Here is a 17243-nt window from a genome sequence, read left to right as displayed (position 1 = left end):
GCATTTGCAGGTTTTGCCTTGAATGGCAAGTGGTGTGGGATTGATTGGGAAATCAGGGAGTTCTCTGGAAAAAGTAAGCTGTGAGCTATCACAAAATGTGTTAGCTGCTGTTCTGCCAAAATAAGTCTGTTACAGCAAATGATTCTTTGCTGCTTTGCATTCTGATAGCAACCTATGTGCATACGCTGCTGGCGTGCATGCACATAAGGAAAGTATTTCTGGGCCTTCTGATGTGCACAAGCTGACATGTCCATATGTGCTGCAGGGATGCATGCAAGCATATGTCTGTCTGTAATATACCAATCTGATGTGTTCTGTACCCTGACACCATGCTCTTGTAGTCTGCGCGCGCAGAGAAATGATCACAGCACTCGCTTCCACGTTTCAGTTTGAAAACCTCTTTTCAAATTGATTTCATTAATTTTTCCGGATTTATTTGGGCTACGTTACACCAGGATCAGTAAGGAGGGAGAGGTGGGAGATTTTATTGGCCAACTCATGTGAGACAAAACTGTGGGAGAAATGAAAAGACTCTCGGGGGGCAGCGGGGGGGAACCAAACTATATCAAGTTACTGTTGCCCTAAAGTAATAGTTTTCCTCTCAGGGGAACGCACTCCAGCGGACAGATTTTGCTAATCACAGTGCCTGCTACACTGCTCTTTCCCTGCTCAACAGTTACGGCATCTGCTGTAGCCTCCTGTGAAGGAGAGCCTTGCTCAAGGTCCAGGTCCAGGGCACAAACAGAAACACACGGCCGCTGAGCTGCCACCCTCTGCCGTGCTCTCGGTAGGCAGGTGATCTGGAGCAGGGCGAGGAGTGAGTCTTCTCCTGAGTCCTTAGGCTAGCTGACCGCTTCCTGCCTGCGGCGAAACTTCGGTCCTCTCTGGGGCAGAACAAGTGCGCTTGTTTCCTCCGATCATGAGTAATGAAGGATGTATTCTTTTCACGGCATCTTTCATTTAAAAATAGATCCCCTTGCCCCCACCGCATTTTCTTACGGTTTGGTTAAATGCTGCTCTCTGGTTTGGGGAGTGTGCATGTAACAGCTGAAGTCAGTTTCTCTGGTAAGTACAACTTTATTTCATACCTGAATAAACAACATCTACTATATTCTGTTGTTGTCTGCATACCCTTCCCTCTCTTGGCATTTCAGCAACAAACCCTTCCTACTCCTGTGCACACTTGTGGGTTTTGTGGTTTTTTAATATGTGCTATGCAGCAGCTGTTGCATTTAAGTACCTGGTTTCTTGCATCTCTTAGGAAGATGGAGAATGGGGGAAAATTTTACGGGCTTGAAAAGTCCCATTGGTTCGAGTTCAGGATGACGTGAGAAAATGTCATATAGGGGTGTGCGTCACTGTACCTGCAACAACAGTTGTCAAAGTAATTTCTGTTTTCATTTACCTCTTGCAGGGGCTGAATGTATTTGGAGCTCAAACGGGTGTGTTAAATCGCAGACCGCATGCTCTGGGGTGTCATTCTTATTGGGCCTTTCTGTCTTTTTTGTTTTGCTGCCCAAATGAGATATCTGGAAAAAGGCGAGAGCTCCCTTTTCTTAAATGTCCCACAGGCCATTTCAGCTCTCAGAGCAACAGGTAACTCGCCAGACGGCCTCCTCTGGCTCCTGCACCCTGTCCTTTATACTGATCTTCTGCATTCAGATTCATTAAACATTTCCCTGGCTGGGCATTACGGAGTAAATTTGATGAAGCAGCTTTGTGTTACGCTTTACCCATGAAGCCATCGTTGCTGTAACTTTTCCGAAGTAGGCCTGGTTCATTTGCTGACACCCCATACAGACCGGGGAGGGCACGTGGGAGAGGAGCTGCTGTGCTCGCTTCTGGGGCTGTCGCTTTCCACATTGCTTCAGCACGTAACAACGCAAGCTCCTGTATGGCGCCCAGGCAGGGGACACTGTTCGAAGGGCAGAAGCTTTGTCTGGCTGGAGTGATCTGGGAGCCGAGACATAGCTCCTGAGGTCAGGATTCGAAGCTCGTAGTTGAAATAATCTTCTTTTCCCTTTCTGTGTGTCAGTACCACGGCTGTGATTCCGACACCTTCAGTAATCATCCCTATTGCACGTGCTTTTTCCGTCCATCCGCTCTTCAGCAATTGCTGAGGGAATGACTTTGTACCCTAGAGGCACTCACTGTCTGGAAGGAATGTTATCTGAGGAGGGCTTTTTTCGAAGGCTTCATCAGTGAAAAACTAAACGTACGGTCCTTGCGATTTTGTGCATGGTTTCAGTAGCTGCTGAACTAGGATGGTACTTCTTGGGTTGAGTCTTGCAACAGCCGGAGCCCGCTGCCCTCTCTGGTGCGCTCTGGCATACAGCCCTGTGTCACTTGAATTGTCCTCACCTCCATCCAGTCCCCGTGCCGCTGGAGGCACTTCCAGAACTGATCCAAACCAGCACACCAGTGCCTGTAGACCTCTGGAAAGGTCTGCGTGCCATCCGTCAGCATGTGGCCTGCTGGTATTACTTGCTCTCAGCCCTCTTTGTTTTTTCTGTCATTTTAAAAAAATTAGAAAGTCACTGTAAGTCTGCCAACCTGGATTGAAACATCTTCTCCAAGAACGTCCTTTCTGCTGTACTATTCTATAAATTCCAGTAGCGTTCTTTTTCTTAGAGCAGTTTATTAATGGTTGTAACTGCAAATACCACACTTTGGCCCTCTTCCCCTGCCCAAATTTAAGAGTGGAGAAATAGGAACCAAAGATCGCCTTCTAGCATGAAGGCAGTGCCGTACTGTACACTTATAAACTCTTCTAGCAGCGCTTACTCAGTGGATTTCTGTTTTCAAGTGCCTAATTCATACAAAATTCTTCCCTGGTCAAACTGTATTTTTAAGCGCATTTTAAAATGTAGAGGGTTTATTACACCAAACATTAATGAAGAGGAAATACCAGCCCCCCCCCTCCAGTTGACACTTTGTATTGTTGTAACAAAATCAAAGCAGAGTCCCACCGAGTAAGGAACTTACTTGAAAAGAAATGTTAAATGAGGACTACAAGGACTTTTAAGACACAGGGAGGGCTGCACTACAGAGTATCCAATAAAGAATTAATTGGTTGAAAGCAGTTAGATTTAGGTTCTCTTGATGAAGCAATTCAGAGACTTGTTTAAGAACAGTTATTTTAAAGGATAAAATAAACGGATGACGTTGGTCTGCTATCTAGCTTGATGCATACAGTGGTCCTGGCACTTTGTGTTTAGCCCTGCTTTGGGGAAGGAGGGCGTCTGCAGCACTGCTTTGGTGCTCCCCAGGTGTCGGTCTGGCTGTGCATTCGTCAGTGACTCATTAGCAGTTAGAGGGGCTTCAGACCCGCTCTGGCCATGCTGCGCTGCAGATCCCCCAGCCGAGCGAGGCTGCCTTGAGCCAGCTGCCAGGAGAGGGAAGAGCAACTTCTCTGGCCTCCCACGCCACCTCTTCTGCGCACGGGGGGGAGGTCAGCGCAGGTCTCCTTACCTGCCAGGCAGCGTGTTCCCCACAGGCAGGCCTTGTGGTACCTACTGCACTCCTGGTTTGCAGGTAACATGCACAACTATGTACATGGACCACAGAGGTTAGTTTAATAAAAAAAAAATATGTGGTAGCTTAATAAATTTGGATGGTCATCACCTTGAAGCTTAAGTTTGTAAATGCAGGGTTTGTTTTAAGCCATTACATACTAAACAGCATCTCTCTGTAATGTACCTGTGACAAATTCCCAAGCCTGTAACTTTGCCGTAGGGAAATTCTGTACTGTATGTGCTTGTGTTTTTAAGCAGTAATTATCATTGCACCTGCAACATTTTTAGAAGCCTGAAAGGCTGTAAACCAACATAAAGCAAAAAACTTGATCAAGGGAAGTGTTGCGTATTTCTGAATAGGATCTGTACTCATGCAAATATTGAGTGCTGTAGTAATTAACGTCCTTTGGCATGTGTGTTGCAGTTAAACGGATTCAAGAGGTCTGCACCAGTACAGATAATTGCATGCCGTAGGTTGAAGTTTGCAGCGAAGCATGTCTTGCATTCTTCCAGCAAAAGTGCTTTGTTAGTGTAGCTCTTGCATGTTGAAGTGCTAAACTAAGGTGTAGCATGTCTCAGTGAAAGAGCCACTGGCTTATCTAATGTGCATGTTCTCAGTAAGAGATTGATAATAACAGGTTAATTTTACATTACAGTACTGAAGTGCAACAGAAAACACTTGGAAGTTGCACTGCAAATCATGTATTAATTGACGGTATCTTGAACGTAGTTAATCTAAGCCTTAAAATTTACCTAGTGCGCAAAGGCACACCACATTTTTCTAGCAGAGCAGGGGTCTAGGCTGACCTTCTGCTTCGAAGTGGTGCAGTAATAAAAGTATTAGTAATAATGAAAAGGGAGAAGCTGCTTTTCTGCTGCAAGAAAGGAAGGAAACCCAAATACGCTGAAGATGGTCAGTTTGTCATTTGTGAGCGTTTTCAGTTCACCGTACCAGTCCTCCTGCGTTTCCTTTAGTAAAAAGCTGGTCTGGGTGTTCCCAGCAGGTAGCACTGTAGGATGTCGTCACCCGCTGCGGGCGAGCCTGGCCCTGCCACTGCCTTCTGTGTGGTGCTGCGGCCCCCGCACCCCGATGGCAGCAGGGCCCTTTAGACACCAGCTTGCAGGGAGCCAGGATTTCCCTGTAGGAAATGTCTCTGTGACGTTGTAGCAGGCGTTTAGGCTCAGCACAGCTACCCAGGTGGGAATTCAGAGCTAGCGGTGCTGCTGGCTGCCTTGCCCCTTCTCAGCCTGGGGGTCAGAGCGCTGCTTGGCATCTGGGGAGCTGTACAGGGGCAGCCCTCCGCCAGCCTCGGATTGCGGAGGAGTGCCGTGGCCCCTCGGATGTAGGTCTCCCAGGCTCTGGAAACGACACGTGCACTTGGGCTAGCAGAGCCCTCTGTCTTTTCCGTGCATGATATTCCCAAACAGTTTGGTGTAATTAAGGTAATTAGCAAAGGCCTGACCTGTGTATCAGTTAGTGTGATTTACTACTCATTGACTCCCGTTTCCCCCAGTTCCACAAATAAAGAGAAGAACACCTCTGAGTGCTAGAGCTTTGAGTCTGCTAAAACAGTTAGGGGCAGCCACCTCCCTTTTGACTGCGATTCTTAGTATGTGCAGAAAAATGAGTAAGTAGAACAGTGGAATGGAGGTGTATTTATAGAGGTCAGTTTACAGCCTTCATCATGTCCTTACGTAGCAGGCTCATGCAAGAGCCAAAAGCAGATGTGTGAGTGGAAGTCTACGTACAAAAGCTACAAACCGACGTTGCTGCTGCTGAGCTCTCCCGACATCCTTTGCTGCTTGTATTTACTTAGGCTTTGTTCAGTTCATCTGCTCTGAGTTGGATTCTGTTACACAGACTTGAGCTCTGACACAATTCTTCGTGCCATTCCTTCGTTATCTGTCCTTTCAAGTTTTTGCTGTGTCAGTTGGGCATGTATGTGCTTTGCTAGATCACCTGAATTCAGGCTGTGTTCTCCCCCTTTTTGGGGGGGTCCTCCCCTCGCAGCAGCAGAGGGAAGACACGTGGAGGCAGGTGGCAAAGGGAGAGGGCACTGCAGAGAGGGGCTGCCTGCAGCAGGAGGCAGAGCCACGCTGGGCTCCCCGGCGGGCAGCCTTCCCTGACACGCAGCCAGGTTGTTGGCCTGAGCAGAGGATCGCTGCTGCTCCAGCACTGATGCAGGATTTTGCTTTACTCGATGGGACTGAAACTGTTCCCCTCTCTTCATCGTTTAATTTGATTTTTAATTATTTCAGCTTTCAGTGATGACTTAGTTCTTATGCTGACAAGTGCTAGAGGAGGTAACGTGTTGCACATGTTTTAAAGAGCTGAGAACCAAAGCATCGGGCCGCATCTAGGGAGAGCAATTCTTCCACATCGTAGGTTCGTGTCCCTTGGCACGCAGTATCCTCCACTGCTGGCGGGAAAAAATAGGAATCTGCTGCCAACAACATGCTCAAAAATACAGGCGCTAGCAGCTGGAATAAGTGTGAAGGTTATCTTTCTTCACACCCATACCGGTTCTTCTGCTGACATCTGCACGCTTTCCTACACAAGGTTCTGTATCGCGTTGTGCTTCCCCTGTAAGTACAGCTGACTGGTGTTCCCTGCCGTGCTGGGCACGACAGCAAATTGTCGCCGCTTCAGCAATGCGTGGAGAAAAGGGGTCAGCGCTGAGAAGCCCCTTTGCTGTAGCAGCTGGGACAGCAGGCAGCTGCAGAAGCAGTTAGTGAACGGCAGTCCAAGACCCCCAAGCAGTTCCATAGGGCAGCCCCAGAAGGAAGGCCAGCTGCAGTTACCAGTGTCAGGAAAAAACAGCAGCCGGACATAAGTAGCTCTTTCCGAACACGTTTGTCTCAGATTTCTAGTGGCCCTTTCTTGCGCTTCCAACTGTTCACAGCGTCAGGAACGTATTAGCCTCCTGCCATTTCTCTGGGAGCTGGCTCTTTTGCACGGGAGGTTAGAGTGAGGAATCATTTTGATTTTCTGTCTTGAAAGAGATTTGCGATAGAAGTGTTATATAGCTCCTCTTTGTTTTTTCAGAGTGAAAGAATTGAAAAAGGCCAAGGAACTTGAAGATCCGCAGCAGCATCCCGTAGCAATGTGACATTGCTTTTCAGACTGTTTTCATTTTCTGTTTTTAGCAGAGACATGCAACAGCAACAACAACAAAAATACCCACTGCAGTTCTGGAAATACCAGCTGCAGGATTTTAACAGTAATGTTTTGGTCATTGCATTTGCACTTTCATGGACAACTTTTAATTTGTTCAGCAAGACATCTTGGAACTCAATCTTCTGTTGGATCATGGGGAAAACAAAAGACACCAGGAGGAAATTGTGAGTTGCTTCATTCTCCGAGAAGGAAGAAGCGATTAATTATCCTTTTCATATAGGGCTGTATTAAACAACATGTGGAACTGTACAAATACTATACCAAAAATATTGTTGAGAAAAGGTGGGAATGCACAAGCAACACAAGAATGCTGTTCCTGCACCTGTCAGTCATCTCCAAGAAACTGAAGCTTTGAGAGTCTCAGTGGAGGGGCTTAGATCAGGACATCTTTATTGGGTCCATGCATCCTCATTTCCTTCGCACTCCTGTCCTTTGTGTTTGATTTCAATCTCTACAGCACACTTAATGCAACTTTTTAAATCTGCAGGTTTTTAATACATCCCGTGGGAACGTACAGAAGGGGTTGGTGTGTGAGATAAACGGGTAACGCGTGAGGAACCGAGAGAGCAGCTTACGCACGTTTTAAAACGTTTTTTTGGTATTTTTACTAGAACCTGCAAACATATCAATTGTCACGTACTTTCTCTCATATTCAGCACTTTATTTTGTAGCCTTACTTTCATGTGCTATTATTATTTTGATTAATTTCTTAAAAGAGTCGGTCCAACATGTAGCTTTTTCTCTTAAGTACTTGTCAAACCTCTTGTCGTTTTGCAGAGTCACATACATATGTTGCCTGGACATTTTATACCACCTAAAGATCAGAGTGGTGCTGCATTCTGGCCAGTAAATTTCTTATTTTGGCTACTTCATCAAAATCTGGGCAGTTTCTGTATATATAGAAGGTAGAAATGGAAAATGAGAAAAAAATATTTGAAAGGGAATATATTGATTAATTACTAAATATTTTATTCACAAAGGGTCAATAACTTGGCAAGATAAAATTATTATTTGTATAGTTTTGTCTGAATGAACGAGAAGAGTGTGGATGTATTGTTTGTACATATTGTATATATTAAAACAAAGAGATATGTGCATGAACTCAAGAAAAAGAAATGAACAAAGCAAAGCATTAGTGGCTATGGTCTGTAAAATGAAACAAAAACTTTATTTCACTATAAGAAACTTTATTTTAAATGTTCTTTAGAAGAACATTTTTGCTAAAGCATGACTAAATGGCAAAAAAGAGCTACTGTATTTAGACTTAGGAAAAAAAGGCAGAGCAACATTACTTAAAAAAAAAAAAGAAAAAAAAAAAGAAAAAAAAAGGATATGTTTACATTTGATTTTGGCTACCAGGAGTTTGGTTTGGTTGGATTTAATTTATTGATTCCTTCCTTCTTTTTTTTTTTTTTTCCCCCCGTCTTTCTTTTTTTTTGCCAATGGTGCCAAGTAATGTGAATGCTAATATTGCTTAAGAAAATTAAGTTACTTTTGCAAAGCAGATAATCATAAGAGTACAGAAACCGTATCTAGCTTAACACCATACACTCACTCCGATAAAGAACACTTAGAATGAACATAAACTGAAAAAAAAAAAAAAAAAAAAATAGTACAAAAGTAGAAAATATGTTTCACATTTTCATATCTCCTGCTGGAAGTCAGAAAATGTCATAAAAATTGCACAAAAAATTTAAAAAAATAAAGTAAAACGTAAAAAAAGATGCAAACTGATCTTGTAGGGGTGTCATGGTATATTGCTATTTCCACATAGTGAGGAGCCAAAGAAATTAGGGTTTTTTTAAATTGAACTACTAATTTAAAACCGTCACACGTTCTCAACGACGGGAACCAGGTTCTGATCTTTCTTACACAGGAATGTAATGGAAGAAACTCCTGAAGTCCGTGTTGCTACTGTGGGTTACGTACATGTGTCTGAGATCAGAAACTGCTCCTGTGTGTTTGTTTTGCTCGTGGCATTTTCAAATTGCCGAACGGACTGGTGTAAATTTAAGATTGTTAGTTTTGGAATAGTTGTTCTTGCTTGATCCCGGCCACCAACTACAATGTTTAAACACAAGGCTTGTTGTGAAGCCTAAAAATATTCACACGTAAGAAGCTTTTAAACTGGTGTCTTTAAAAGAAGAGTAAAAACAAAGATTGTGGCAAAAAAACTGGGGTCAGTGCTCTTGGTGCCTTTTCTATAATTGTACCTGTTTTTAATTCCTTCTTTTCACTGCCAGCATTGAATTACAGTAGATGTGCTATAGCTCATTATCAGAATTCTCTTGTACATTTCTGAACTGCTGCTTTATGACCTAATTCAATTTGGGAAAAAAAAAAAAAAAAAGGAAAAAAGAAAAACGAATGGCCTGGCGCCCACACTGTGCCTGTGGGCAGCCTCATAGCCTTGATTTACTGTATGGAATTGGGACCTTAACCATTAAATTTTCCTCTCACGCAAAAACAGAACAGGAGACGCCGAAGAATCTCCTTTGGAATGAATTGGAAATGCTCTGTATTAATACTGGAAGAACTGACATTTTGAAATCAAAATGTTGCTCCCATTGACCGATACGTGACAATATAGAATCGACCTTTTCCTAACAAGAGTAGTGACCTCAGTGGAAATGTTTTAACTCCCTCTCTTTACCGAAAAAGATTCAGTAATATACAGAGCTATTTCAAATTACTCTTCCAGATCCATGGGCCTGGTGGTGTATCTACTAATCTAGATCCTGCTTCAGCCAAACGTTTAAGCGTGTACTTGCTGTTAACCATGCAAGCAATTCCACAGGCGCAACAGAACTACTTGCATGCTTGAAGCGAAGTACAGCTTCCAAGTGCTTTGTTGTGTCGGGCCATAACCCTTCAGTGTATCGCTGGGGAGTGAGAAAGGCTCCCCCCGCAGTGAAGTGATTCTGCTCACCCTTTTCTTGGTTGTGGAACTTAACGTTTTCACGGAAGATAAGTAAGTGCAGCTTTCCGGGAAAATTCGAATTCCCAAGTGCCAGGAGCCAGATCTTCTGTCTTCTGATAATGGAATTGCTCCTTTGTGAAACACATTCGACAGCAGTAATACTGTGTGAAAGAAATACAGAATATAACATGAACCCCCTCTCTGGTTGCACGCTTATGGCAGTTCCACACAATAGCTGGTGCCCAATGGGGGGTCCCCAAGACTTGCATGTAAAACTAGTATAGATGTCTTCTCTTTTGTAAGTTTTATTTTTGTAACCGTGCATGTAAAGCATCACTGAATCAATGGATCTGTTGAAGAACTCAGCTGCTGGAACCATGCAAAATGTTTTGAATTGCCCTTAAAATATGGAAAATGTTTTCTGAATGCTTTATATTCTTTCTGCTGTAAATTAAAAACAAAGAAAATTTCCCCATACAAAGCGTGCGCCTTTTTTTAAACACGTCTCTTCCATCCTAGTTTAAAAGTGACACGGGTGCTTCAGTTGCCGTAAAGCAACCGTGAAGAAAATGTGTTTCTTCTACTACATCACCTGCCTGTAAGTAGCACCTAGTCTCTCAGGGGTCAGAAGCTGAGCAGCCCCCAGCTTCCCCACGAGGAGGGGCCGAGCCCTTGGATCTGCCACCCTTTCTGCTGCGGTATCCCGGCACATTGCCCTCATCCAGCCCGTAAAGCAGCGTGTTCAAGGGGAGCTCCTCACCTCCCGGAGCGCTGCCGGAGTGTGCTGCTGCCCTGCCCAGTGCTGCCAGCCCGGGCCCGCTCCAGTTCCGAGGCCAGCCCGCAGCTCCAGGACGCTGCTGTGCGCCACCGGCTCAGACCCAGGGCCCTGCCGCAGCTCCCACGCGAGCTGCTGCTCTACAAAACGCACCCATCAGCCGCCCGCTCTCCTTCCCACGAGGCCCTCTCCCCAAGCAGAAAGTTTTCCTTTTTGTGTGTTCTCCGCACCCCTGCAGCAGAAAGGAAAATTTCCCAACCCATGGAAGCTGGGTACCCGTCCACCCATAAATCTGAGCCTCGGATTACAGAGTGAGTCAAGATGACCACAACTACACAAAGCATGAAAAATCCCTTTCTCCTTAAGGTCCCAGTTCAGCCCAGCTGCAGCTAGTGGCCTGGTTTGGTGGAAATTAAAGTTTTCAAGGCAATAGGCTGTAGTTTTTCAAATGCAGAAAGTCTGTGAAATTATCTAAGTTTATATAATATTTGTAAATGTTTCACCAGCTGTTAGGTGGCCCCAGTTCTGATCAGGTTCTCTAACACAACTTCAAGCAGGTCTATACAGTAGCATAAACGTGTTCATCTGTGGACGACCAGCTTTTCTGGGATAAAATTATTTTCAGTTCCTCTCCAGTAGACAGTCACTTCCAGGGCAGGGCATCCAGGCTTTCCGTGAGAAACCACGCAGACCTAGAAGTAGAACACTAAATCCTACATTGTGTACAAAGCAGAGGTGAATCTTGGTGGAATTCAAGAGCCCTGCTGATGCAAGAGCCTAAGAGGTCTCTCTTAATAGCACAGTAATACTAATAACTACTGCATGGAACAGATACTACGGTACAGGAACCAGCCCTCAATAACGCAACTCCTGCAGCTGAGCGCCAGGCCAGCCTAGCAGGGACAGACAGCTGTAATACACTCATCATCTGGCCGGTGAAAGGTTATGTTAGTACTACTATGAGTAAGTTCTTCCAAAACCCAGGACCACAACAGAAGATGAGCTTTCATTAGGAGTTTCTTCTGGACTACAGAGGAACGAGTTTAATTATGTTTTGCTTCAAGAATAAACTGGCATTAAGCTCCCCCATTTGCTCAGTGATACTTCCCATGTTTTCCGTTTTACGTGCCTGTTAATTCCTGGGTTCTTCTTTAGCATTGTGGGGGGTTGACCCTGACCAGAAAGTAAGCACCTACCAGCTGCTTGCTCGCTCCCCCACCTCCCCCCCTTCTCCCCAGTGTTGTGGGGGACGAGAATTTGAAGAGCAACAGGGAGAAAAAATGCCTGGGGTGAGATAAAGACAGTTTTGTAAGCGAAGGGAAAAAAGGAAAAGAAGAAAAATAAAAACAAGTGATGAAAAAGCAGTCACGTGCTACCTCCCAGCAGCTGTCCGATACCATGGAAAGAATGGCACCCCCCTCCCCCCACGTTCATTGCTGTTGGGTCAGAACAACCCTTCGGCCCCTTTGGCACAGCTGCCCAGCCGTGTCCCCTCCAGCCTCACCCACCCCCAGCCTGCGCTGTGGGGGCAGCTGGGGAAACGGCCAAGGCCTTGATGCAACAGCCAAAACACGGGTGTTACGACGGCACGGCGCGATGGAGAACACAGCTCCGTCCCAGCCAGGCCAGTGCAGGCATGAGCCCCGGGTCTGCGAGCAGAGCCCAGCTGCACTCCCAGGCTTGGCCTGCGCCAAGAGCCCTCCACAACCCGCAGGAGGGATAAGGGCAACCTGCCTGCCTGGGCAGGCGTTCCCCCTCAGGTGCAGGGCACACGCTGGTTTAACGTAAAGAACAAGTGTGCCCACTTCTACCGCCCAAGCCCAGCTCCTCGGCGCCCGTACCTGGGCCCAGCAGCTCGGGCCAGGCGTTTGCTGGCGCGGCAGCGTGACTGCACCGCCCCTGCGGGTGCTGCCCCCGAGAACCGGAGTGTCCCGCCCCGGCAGCACCCCCGAAGCCACACCAGGGCGCATCAACACACCAAAGCGGGCAGGGGCCGGGCCGTCTCCTGCCCGGGGGGGGGCCGGGCTGCGGCGGCTGCACACAGAACCACTGGTCAGAACCTCGCAGCGGTTCGAGCTGGAGGGACGTTTAGACACCCGGTGCTGCCCCCGCGCCCCGGCCGCGGGACGGGCGCTGTGCAGGAGCACGAGCACCGCGGGCCCCCGCCGCAGGCCCCCCCAGCACAGCCGCGGGCGGGGGGCGCCTCTCCTCAGGCCCGGCCCCGCAGCTCCCGCCACAGCCGAGCCGAGCCCAGCCCGCCCGCAGCTCCCCCGGCGGCCTGGCCCGGCCCCGCTCCCCCCGCGGCCCCGCGGCCCGCTCCCCTCGGGGTTCCAGAAAGGGGCGAGAGACACCCCGGGCCGCGCCCGGCGCCCGCTGGCCCCGCCCACCCGGGGGGCGTGCCCGCCCCGGGTCCGCCCCCGATTGCGTCATATCCTGGGCGCCGCCAGGGAGGCGCGCAGTTGTCGCTGGGCCGCGCCCGAGGCTGAGACCGGCAGCGCTCCCGCCCCGCCGGCAGGATGTGAGTGCGGGCCGGGCCGGGCCGGGGGGACCCCGCGGACGGGAACCAGGGGCAGGGGGCCTGCTGCGCGCTCGGCGGTGGCTGGGTGCCCCCCGCCTGGGCCGGCGCCGCCCGCGGGTGGGGTTGCGGGAGGCCGAGCCCGCCCGTTCCTGGGCCGCACGCCCTGGGCCGCTGCTCGGGCCGGGTCCCGGTCCCGGCGCTCTCGGCGCCTGCCCGGGCGCTGGCGGCCGCGTTCCGGTGACCGGGCGGGTGCGGCGCTCGGTGCCCGGCTCTCAGGAGGAGGCTTCGCTTCGAGGCTCCCCGGGCTGGCACCGGCAGCAGAACGGCGCGGAAGGGCTGGTTGTCTTGCTGCTGCTCTCGAGCCTCGTCACACCTTCCTGGTTCGCCCCTTGTGCCTCTGGGCGCGTTAGTTCTTGCTAAATGTACGTTAGAAGTCAATGTGCAAGTGGGTAAGTACAGCCCGTGCTCAAATCCAGCTCCTCTGAGTGTCAGGATGCATGAAATGGTACGTGCTTCTGGTGCAGAGGAAATGAAAACACGGAAGGGCAAGTTGAGTACAGGTGGTTCTAGAGATACACAATTAAAAAAAAATCAGTGGAGTGCTGAAAAGGGTGTGAGATGTGTGTACGGAGGCTCTTGTGTCTGTTACAAAGGTGAAGGGTGTTGCAGCTGGTAAAAAGAACTCGACTGCCTGAGAGTATGAATTCAGACTGATTGGAGGTAAATTGTGTATGCTGGGTGCCTTTTCTTCCTTGTGCTTTCTCTTGCTCCCTGTTGGCCGTTTCAAAAGAACGGGGATGGAGGCAACCACTGGAAGAGCACACAGTTAGAATAACCGTTAACTTTCTGTATTTAATTTTTTGTGAACTGCTCTAACTTGAAGTGCAGTATTTGTGTTCATACTGGAGAAGAGGAACAGCCCTGAGCCTAGACTCTGGAATGTCTGGGCTCTGTGAACAATTTCACAGGGAATTGCCATATGCCTTACTGTAAACCAGCATTAGCAAGCTGCTGCTGTCTTTTAGCACATCAAGCAAGATGTTTGGGATGCTGCATGACTTACACCTATTACCAGCTGTTAAGACATCACTTCTCTAATAGGAAACTGCCCCATATTTGTTCTAGGAATACAAGTTTCCTGTTTTCAGGAAAATGAGATAACTTGTGTACTCTAAGCATATCCGCTTAAAGCCAAACCCACAACCTATCAAAAGCTAAACAGAATAATGGTGATTTTCTTTGCTGCAGGTCAGCCACTATTCCTGGAAGCTCAAATGTGGCTGCTGGTGGTAACCGTCGTCTTCAGCAGACTCAACACCAAGTAGATGAGGTAAAAGTCTAGTCTGATAGCAGTGTCATTGTTGTCCTTCAGGACACCAGTATAACTGGAAGGGATATTTTGGCCAAAGCAGGTTCCCCTTCGTTATACGACAGAGAAGCCTAATATCATTCAGCTTGCTTTATTATACTTGTGTCATCTTAACTCTTGCAAAGGTTTAAAAAAAAAATACCCATTCAGCTGGAGTGGGGCAGTAGAGAGAGGTTACCGGTGTCCAAACACTAGCTGCGGTCAGTGCTTGAGGATTTGGCATAAGTAAAGATAAAAACTTTTGCTCTTACAGAGAACAAGCCTTTCTCTCATCAGTAGCAATGAAGGCTGACTGCCAAATATGACATGTCCAGATTTGAGGAGTCCAAAGTCGAGGCTGGCTACTGACAGTATTCTTTTGACACATGGTTGACTATCATGTTTATACATCTCGACTGCTGAAGTGAGTCAGGATTTATTTCCCGGGTTTAAGGGAATGCCTGGTATGACTAACGTTTTAAAGTAGATATTGGGCTTCCAGCTGCAGGTGAGTTTTGTTTCACCTTATGACTGGATATACTAAAAGGCAGTAGCTCTTACCTCGTGAGAAGAGAGCATGAAGAGTACTGTGTGTTGCTGTCTGTTGCCTGCAGTTCAGTAGTGGGTGATGCAGCCGGTGACTTACTGTAAACATTAAATTGATGTAGGTGGTTGACATCATGAGAGTGAATGTGGACAAGGTGCTGGAGCGAGATCAGAAGCTGTCAGAGCTGGATGACCGTGCTGATGCGCTGCAAGCAGGAGCATCCCAGTTTGAGACCAGTGCAGCCAAGCTGAAAAGGAAGTATTGGTGGAAGAACTGTAAGGTAACCATGGCTTGTGTACTTATGCTACGCAGTGTTACAGTTAATGCCATTACAGTTTGTGTCTCAAAATGCAGAAGGAAAAGAGACTTTAGCCAACGTTATTTCAGTTCCAGCATCTGTGTTTTTAAAATATGGCATAGTGGTTAGGTGAAGTAACCATGAGCTGGATTACCAGCTGTGCCACTTGATGCGGGAACCTTATCTAAGATGGTCATGGCCAGAGGGAAATGCTTCAGTAACCTGAGGCTTTGGGGAACAGGAAGGCCAAAAAAGCATAGGTTGAGTTAACGTGCAGGAAGCATTGAAGTAGAAGGAGCTTCTGGAGACTTCTGTACTTGTAGCTGTTGGCGAAGGTTGGAATCCTCTTCGGTGAGCAGCAAGACTCTGAAAGAGGCAGTATAGGGTAAGAGTAGAAATGATGTTTAGTAGTTCTTGACTCCTGCTTGTATAGTCACCTGAAACAGGCTTTGCACGGAGGCTCAGTGAAAAAGAGGCTGTTGGTCTGCTTTGCCTGCGTGCGTGGCCCCCCATCTCCAAGCTGTAGTGAAGCGAGCTTGCTTGCTGAAGAAGTTCTACTTGCCTTGTTAGATCTGGCGCACAGTGCAAAAGCACCTTGCAGGGGCTGCTTTCCTGCACCCTAAAGGCCGGTTAATGCTGCTCTGCAGTTTGTAGTAAGTGTTGTATGGCTTTTTTCACAGATGTGGGCAATATTGATAGCTGTTGTTCTCATTGTCATCATCATCATTATTGGTAAGTTTCATCCAGATGGGGATTTCTCACAGAGATGGAATAGATGATGTTGATTCACTGACTGGTACAGTGGAAGTAAAGCCAGGATACCCACATGATAGCACATAAGACATTAATTTGAAATAGCAGCGACTGCTTTAACAGCTGTTGCCCACAATGAATGGCGGGCTGTGGGAGCTGGAATAGCTCAATCTCCAAGGCCTGTGCAGTGGCACACAGGTGAGGTGCAAATAGCAAGGGCTTGGAAACCAGGAGCAACCTCAGCTTTTTACAGCTGCAGATTGCAGAAGTATAAGGAGGAATGCCATGTACCTCCCTTGTTTGGAAGCTGCTTTCCATCTGTCTCAGCTTCTTGCGGGATGAACCCTTTTCAGTGCAGCAGGTCTGTAGCCCGGAGGCATTCTACAAGTAGAGGCTTGGCTGCTGGGTGAAGGTATAGCAGTGTTGGGTTGGAATAGCGAGGCAGGGAATGTACCACTCACTCGCTGGTGTAATTCTCACATAACCCCCAAGTATTTCATGGGAGGAAGAAGCTGAAGCTTGTGCTGTAATACAGTAACAGACGCTGCGGTAATGTTTGGCAACAGGTAACATTGTCCTGGGTGAGAAGTGTCGGCACACAGGCACCAGGGGAGACTAAAGCTAGGAAAACCAAGATGGGAAAAACTCTTAAATCCCCAATACCTAAAGTTCTTAAAATGCAGGGTTGCTGTGGTTGATGGGCTGAAGGAGAACACCCTTTGTCCTACTTTTTCTTTTGTAGTCTGGTCTGTGAGTTCGTGAGTTACGGGAGGAAGCTGGGATCAGCTGAAGGTGCCACCTGATGCCTCTCCGCTTGGAGCCTGCTGTCCTTCCAGCCCACGCACTGCTGTTCAAAGCAAACCTATTTTGATTACCGAAATGCTAACTAACTTTACCTGGTTGCCTTAAGACACTCCTGTCACTAATTACTAACAAGCACAGCCAGCCACGTGCACAGTGCCTTGATAGAGGGGCGCGGAGCTGTCGAGGGGGATTCGGCCCGGGAATTTCCACGGTCGCTGCTGTAACCGGTTACAGGCTCCGTGGACGGTTCTGGGCCGCCGCCTCCTCCTCCTTGCCCGCCCCTCCCGGTGCCATAGTGGGGACCGAGCCGCGGGGTGGCCGGTAGCGGGAGAGCCGCGCTGTCCCGGCCTCGTCGTCAGGGGGCGCTGCTGCCGCCCGGGGGCGGGGCCGCACGTGGCGGCGGGGCCGGGGCTCGCACGGGGGCCGCGTGCAGCGGCGCGTGAGGGGGCGGGGAGATGCCCCTCACGGCCCCTGGCTCCGCCCCGCCGCTCCGTTTTCCTCCAATAAAGTGGCTCCGACCCTGCCAGTGGCTCCGCCTAGTCCGTGTGGCGCGCGGCGCACGTGGCCGCCGTGTGGGGGAGCGGGGC

General features: G+C 48.4%; 2 protein-coding genes across 19 annotated transcripts in view; both read left to right on the top strand.

Moving 5' to 3' along the window:
• The window catches only part of CAMTA1 (calmodulin binding transcription activator 1), a 324887-nt gene extending 314793 nt beyond the window's left edge, over window positions 1-10094 (top strand). For 16 of the 17 annotated variants that reach the window (XM_055705080.1, XM_055705081.1, XM_055705084.1 and 13 more), the window contains one exon: window positions 6562-10094. In XM_055705080.1, the coding sequence (XP_055561055.1) occupies window positions 6562-6625 (64 nt within the window). In that variant the 3' untranslated portion in view covers window positions 6626-10094. Of the gene's footprint in view, window positions 1-1414; window positions 1597-6561 lie in introns of all 17 variants that reach the window. The other variant, XM_055705087.1, reaches the window with a different exon arrangement.
• Window positions 10095-12803: 2709 nt separating this feature from the next.
• Window positions 12804-17179, top strand: VAMP3 (vesicle associated membrane protein 3). 2 transcript variants are annotated; one of them, XM_055706009.1, is made up of 5 exons: window positions 12804-12906; window positions 14155-14236; window positions 14923-15081; window positions 15780-15831; window positions 16595-17179. In XM_055706009.1, coding segments are annotated over exons 1-5 (315 nt in total). In that variant the 5' UTR covers window positions 12804-12904; the 3' UTR covers window positions 16615-17179. The 2 variants fall into 2 exon arrangements, with proteins under 2 accessions (XP_055561984.1, XP_055561985.1); XM_055706010.1 differs by lacking the exon at window positions 15780-15831.
• The last annotated feature ends 64 nt before the right edge of the window (window positions 17180-17243 follow it).

Source organism: Falco cherrug, chromosome 3, assembly GCF_023634085.1.
Source record: "Falco cherrug isolate bFalChe1 chromosome 3, bFalChe1.pri, whole genome shotgun sequence".
Classification (NCBI taxonomy): Eukaryota; Metazoa; Chordata; class Aves; order Falconiformes; family Falconidae; genus Falco; species Falco cherrug.
This window is presented reverse-complemented; position numbering and strand designations above follow the sequence as displayed.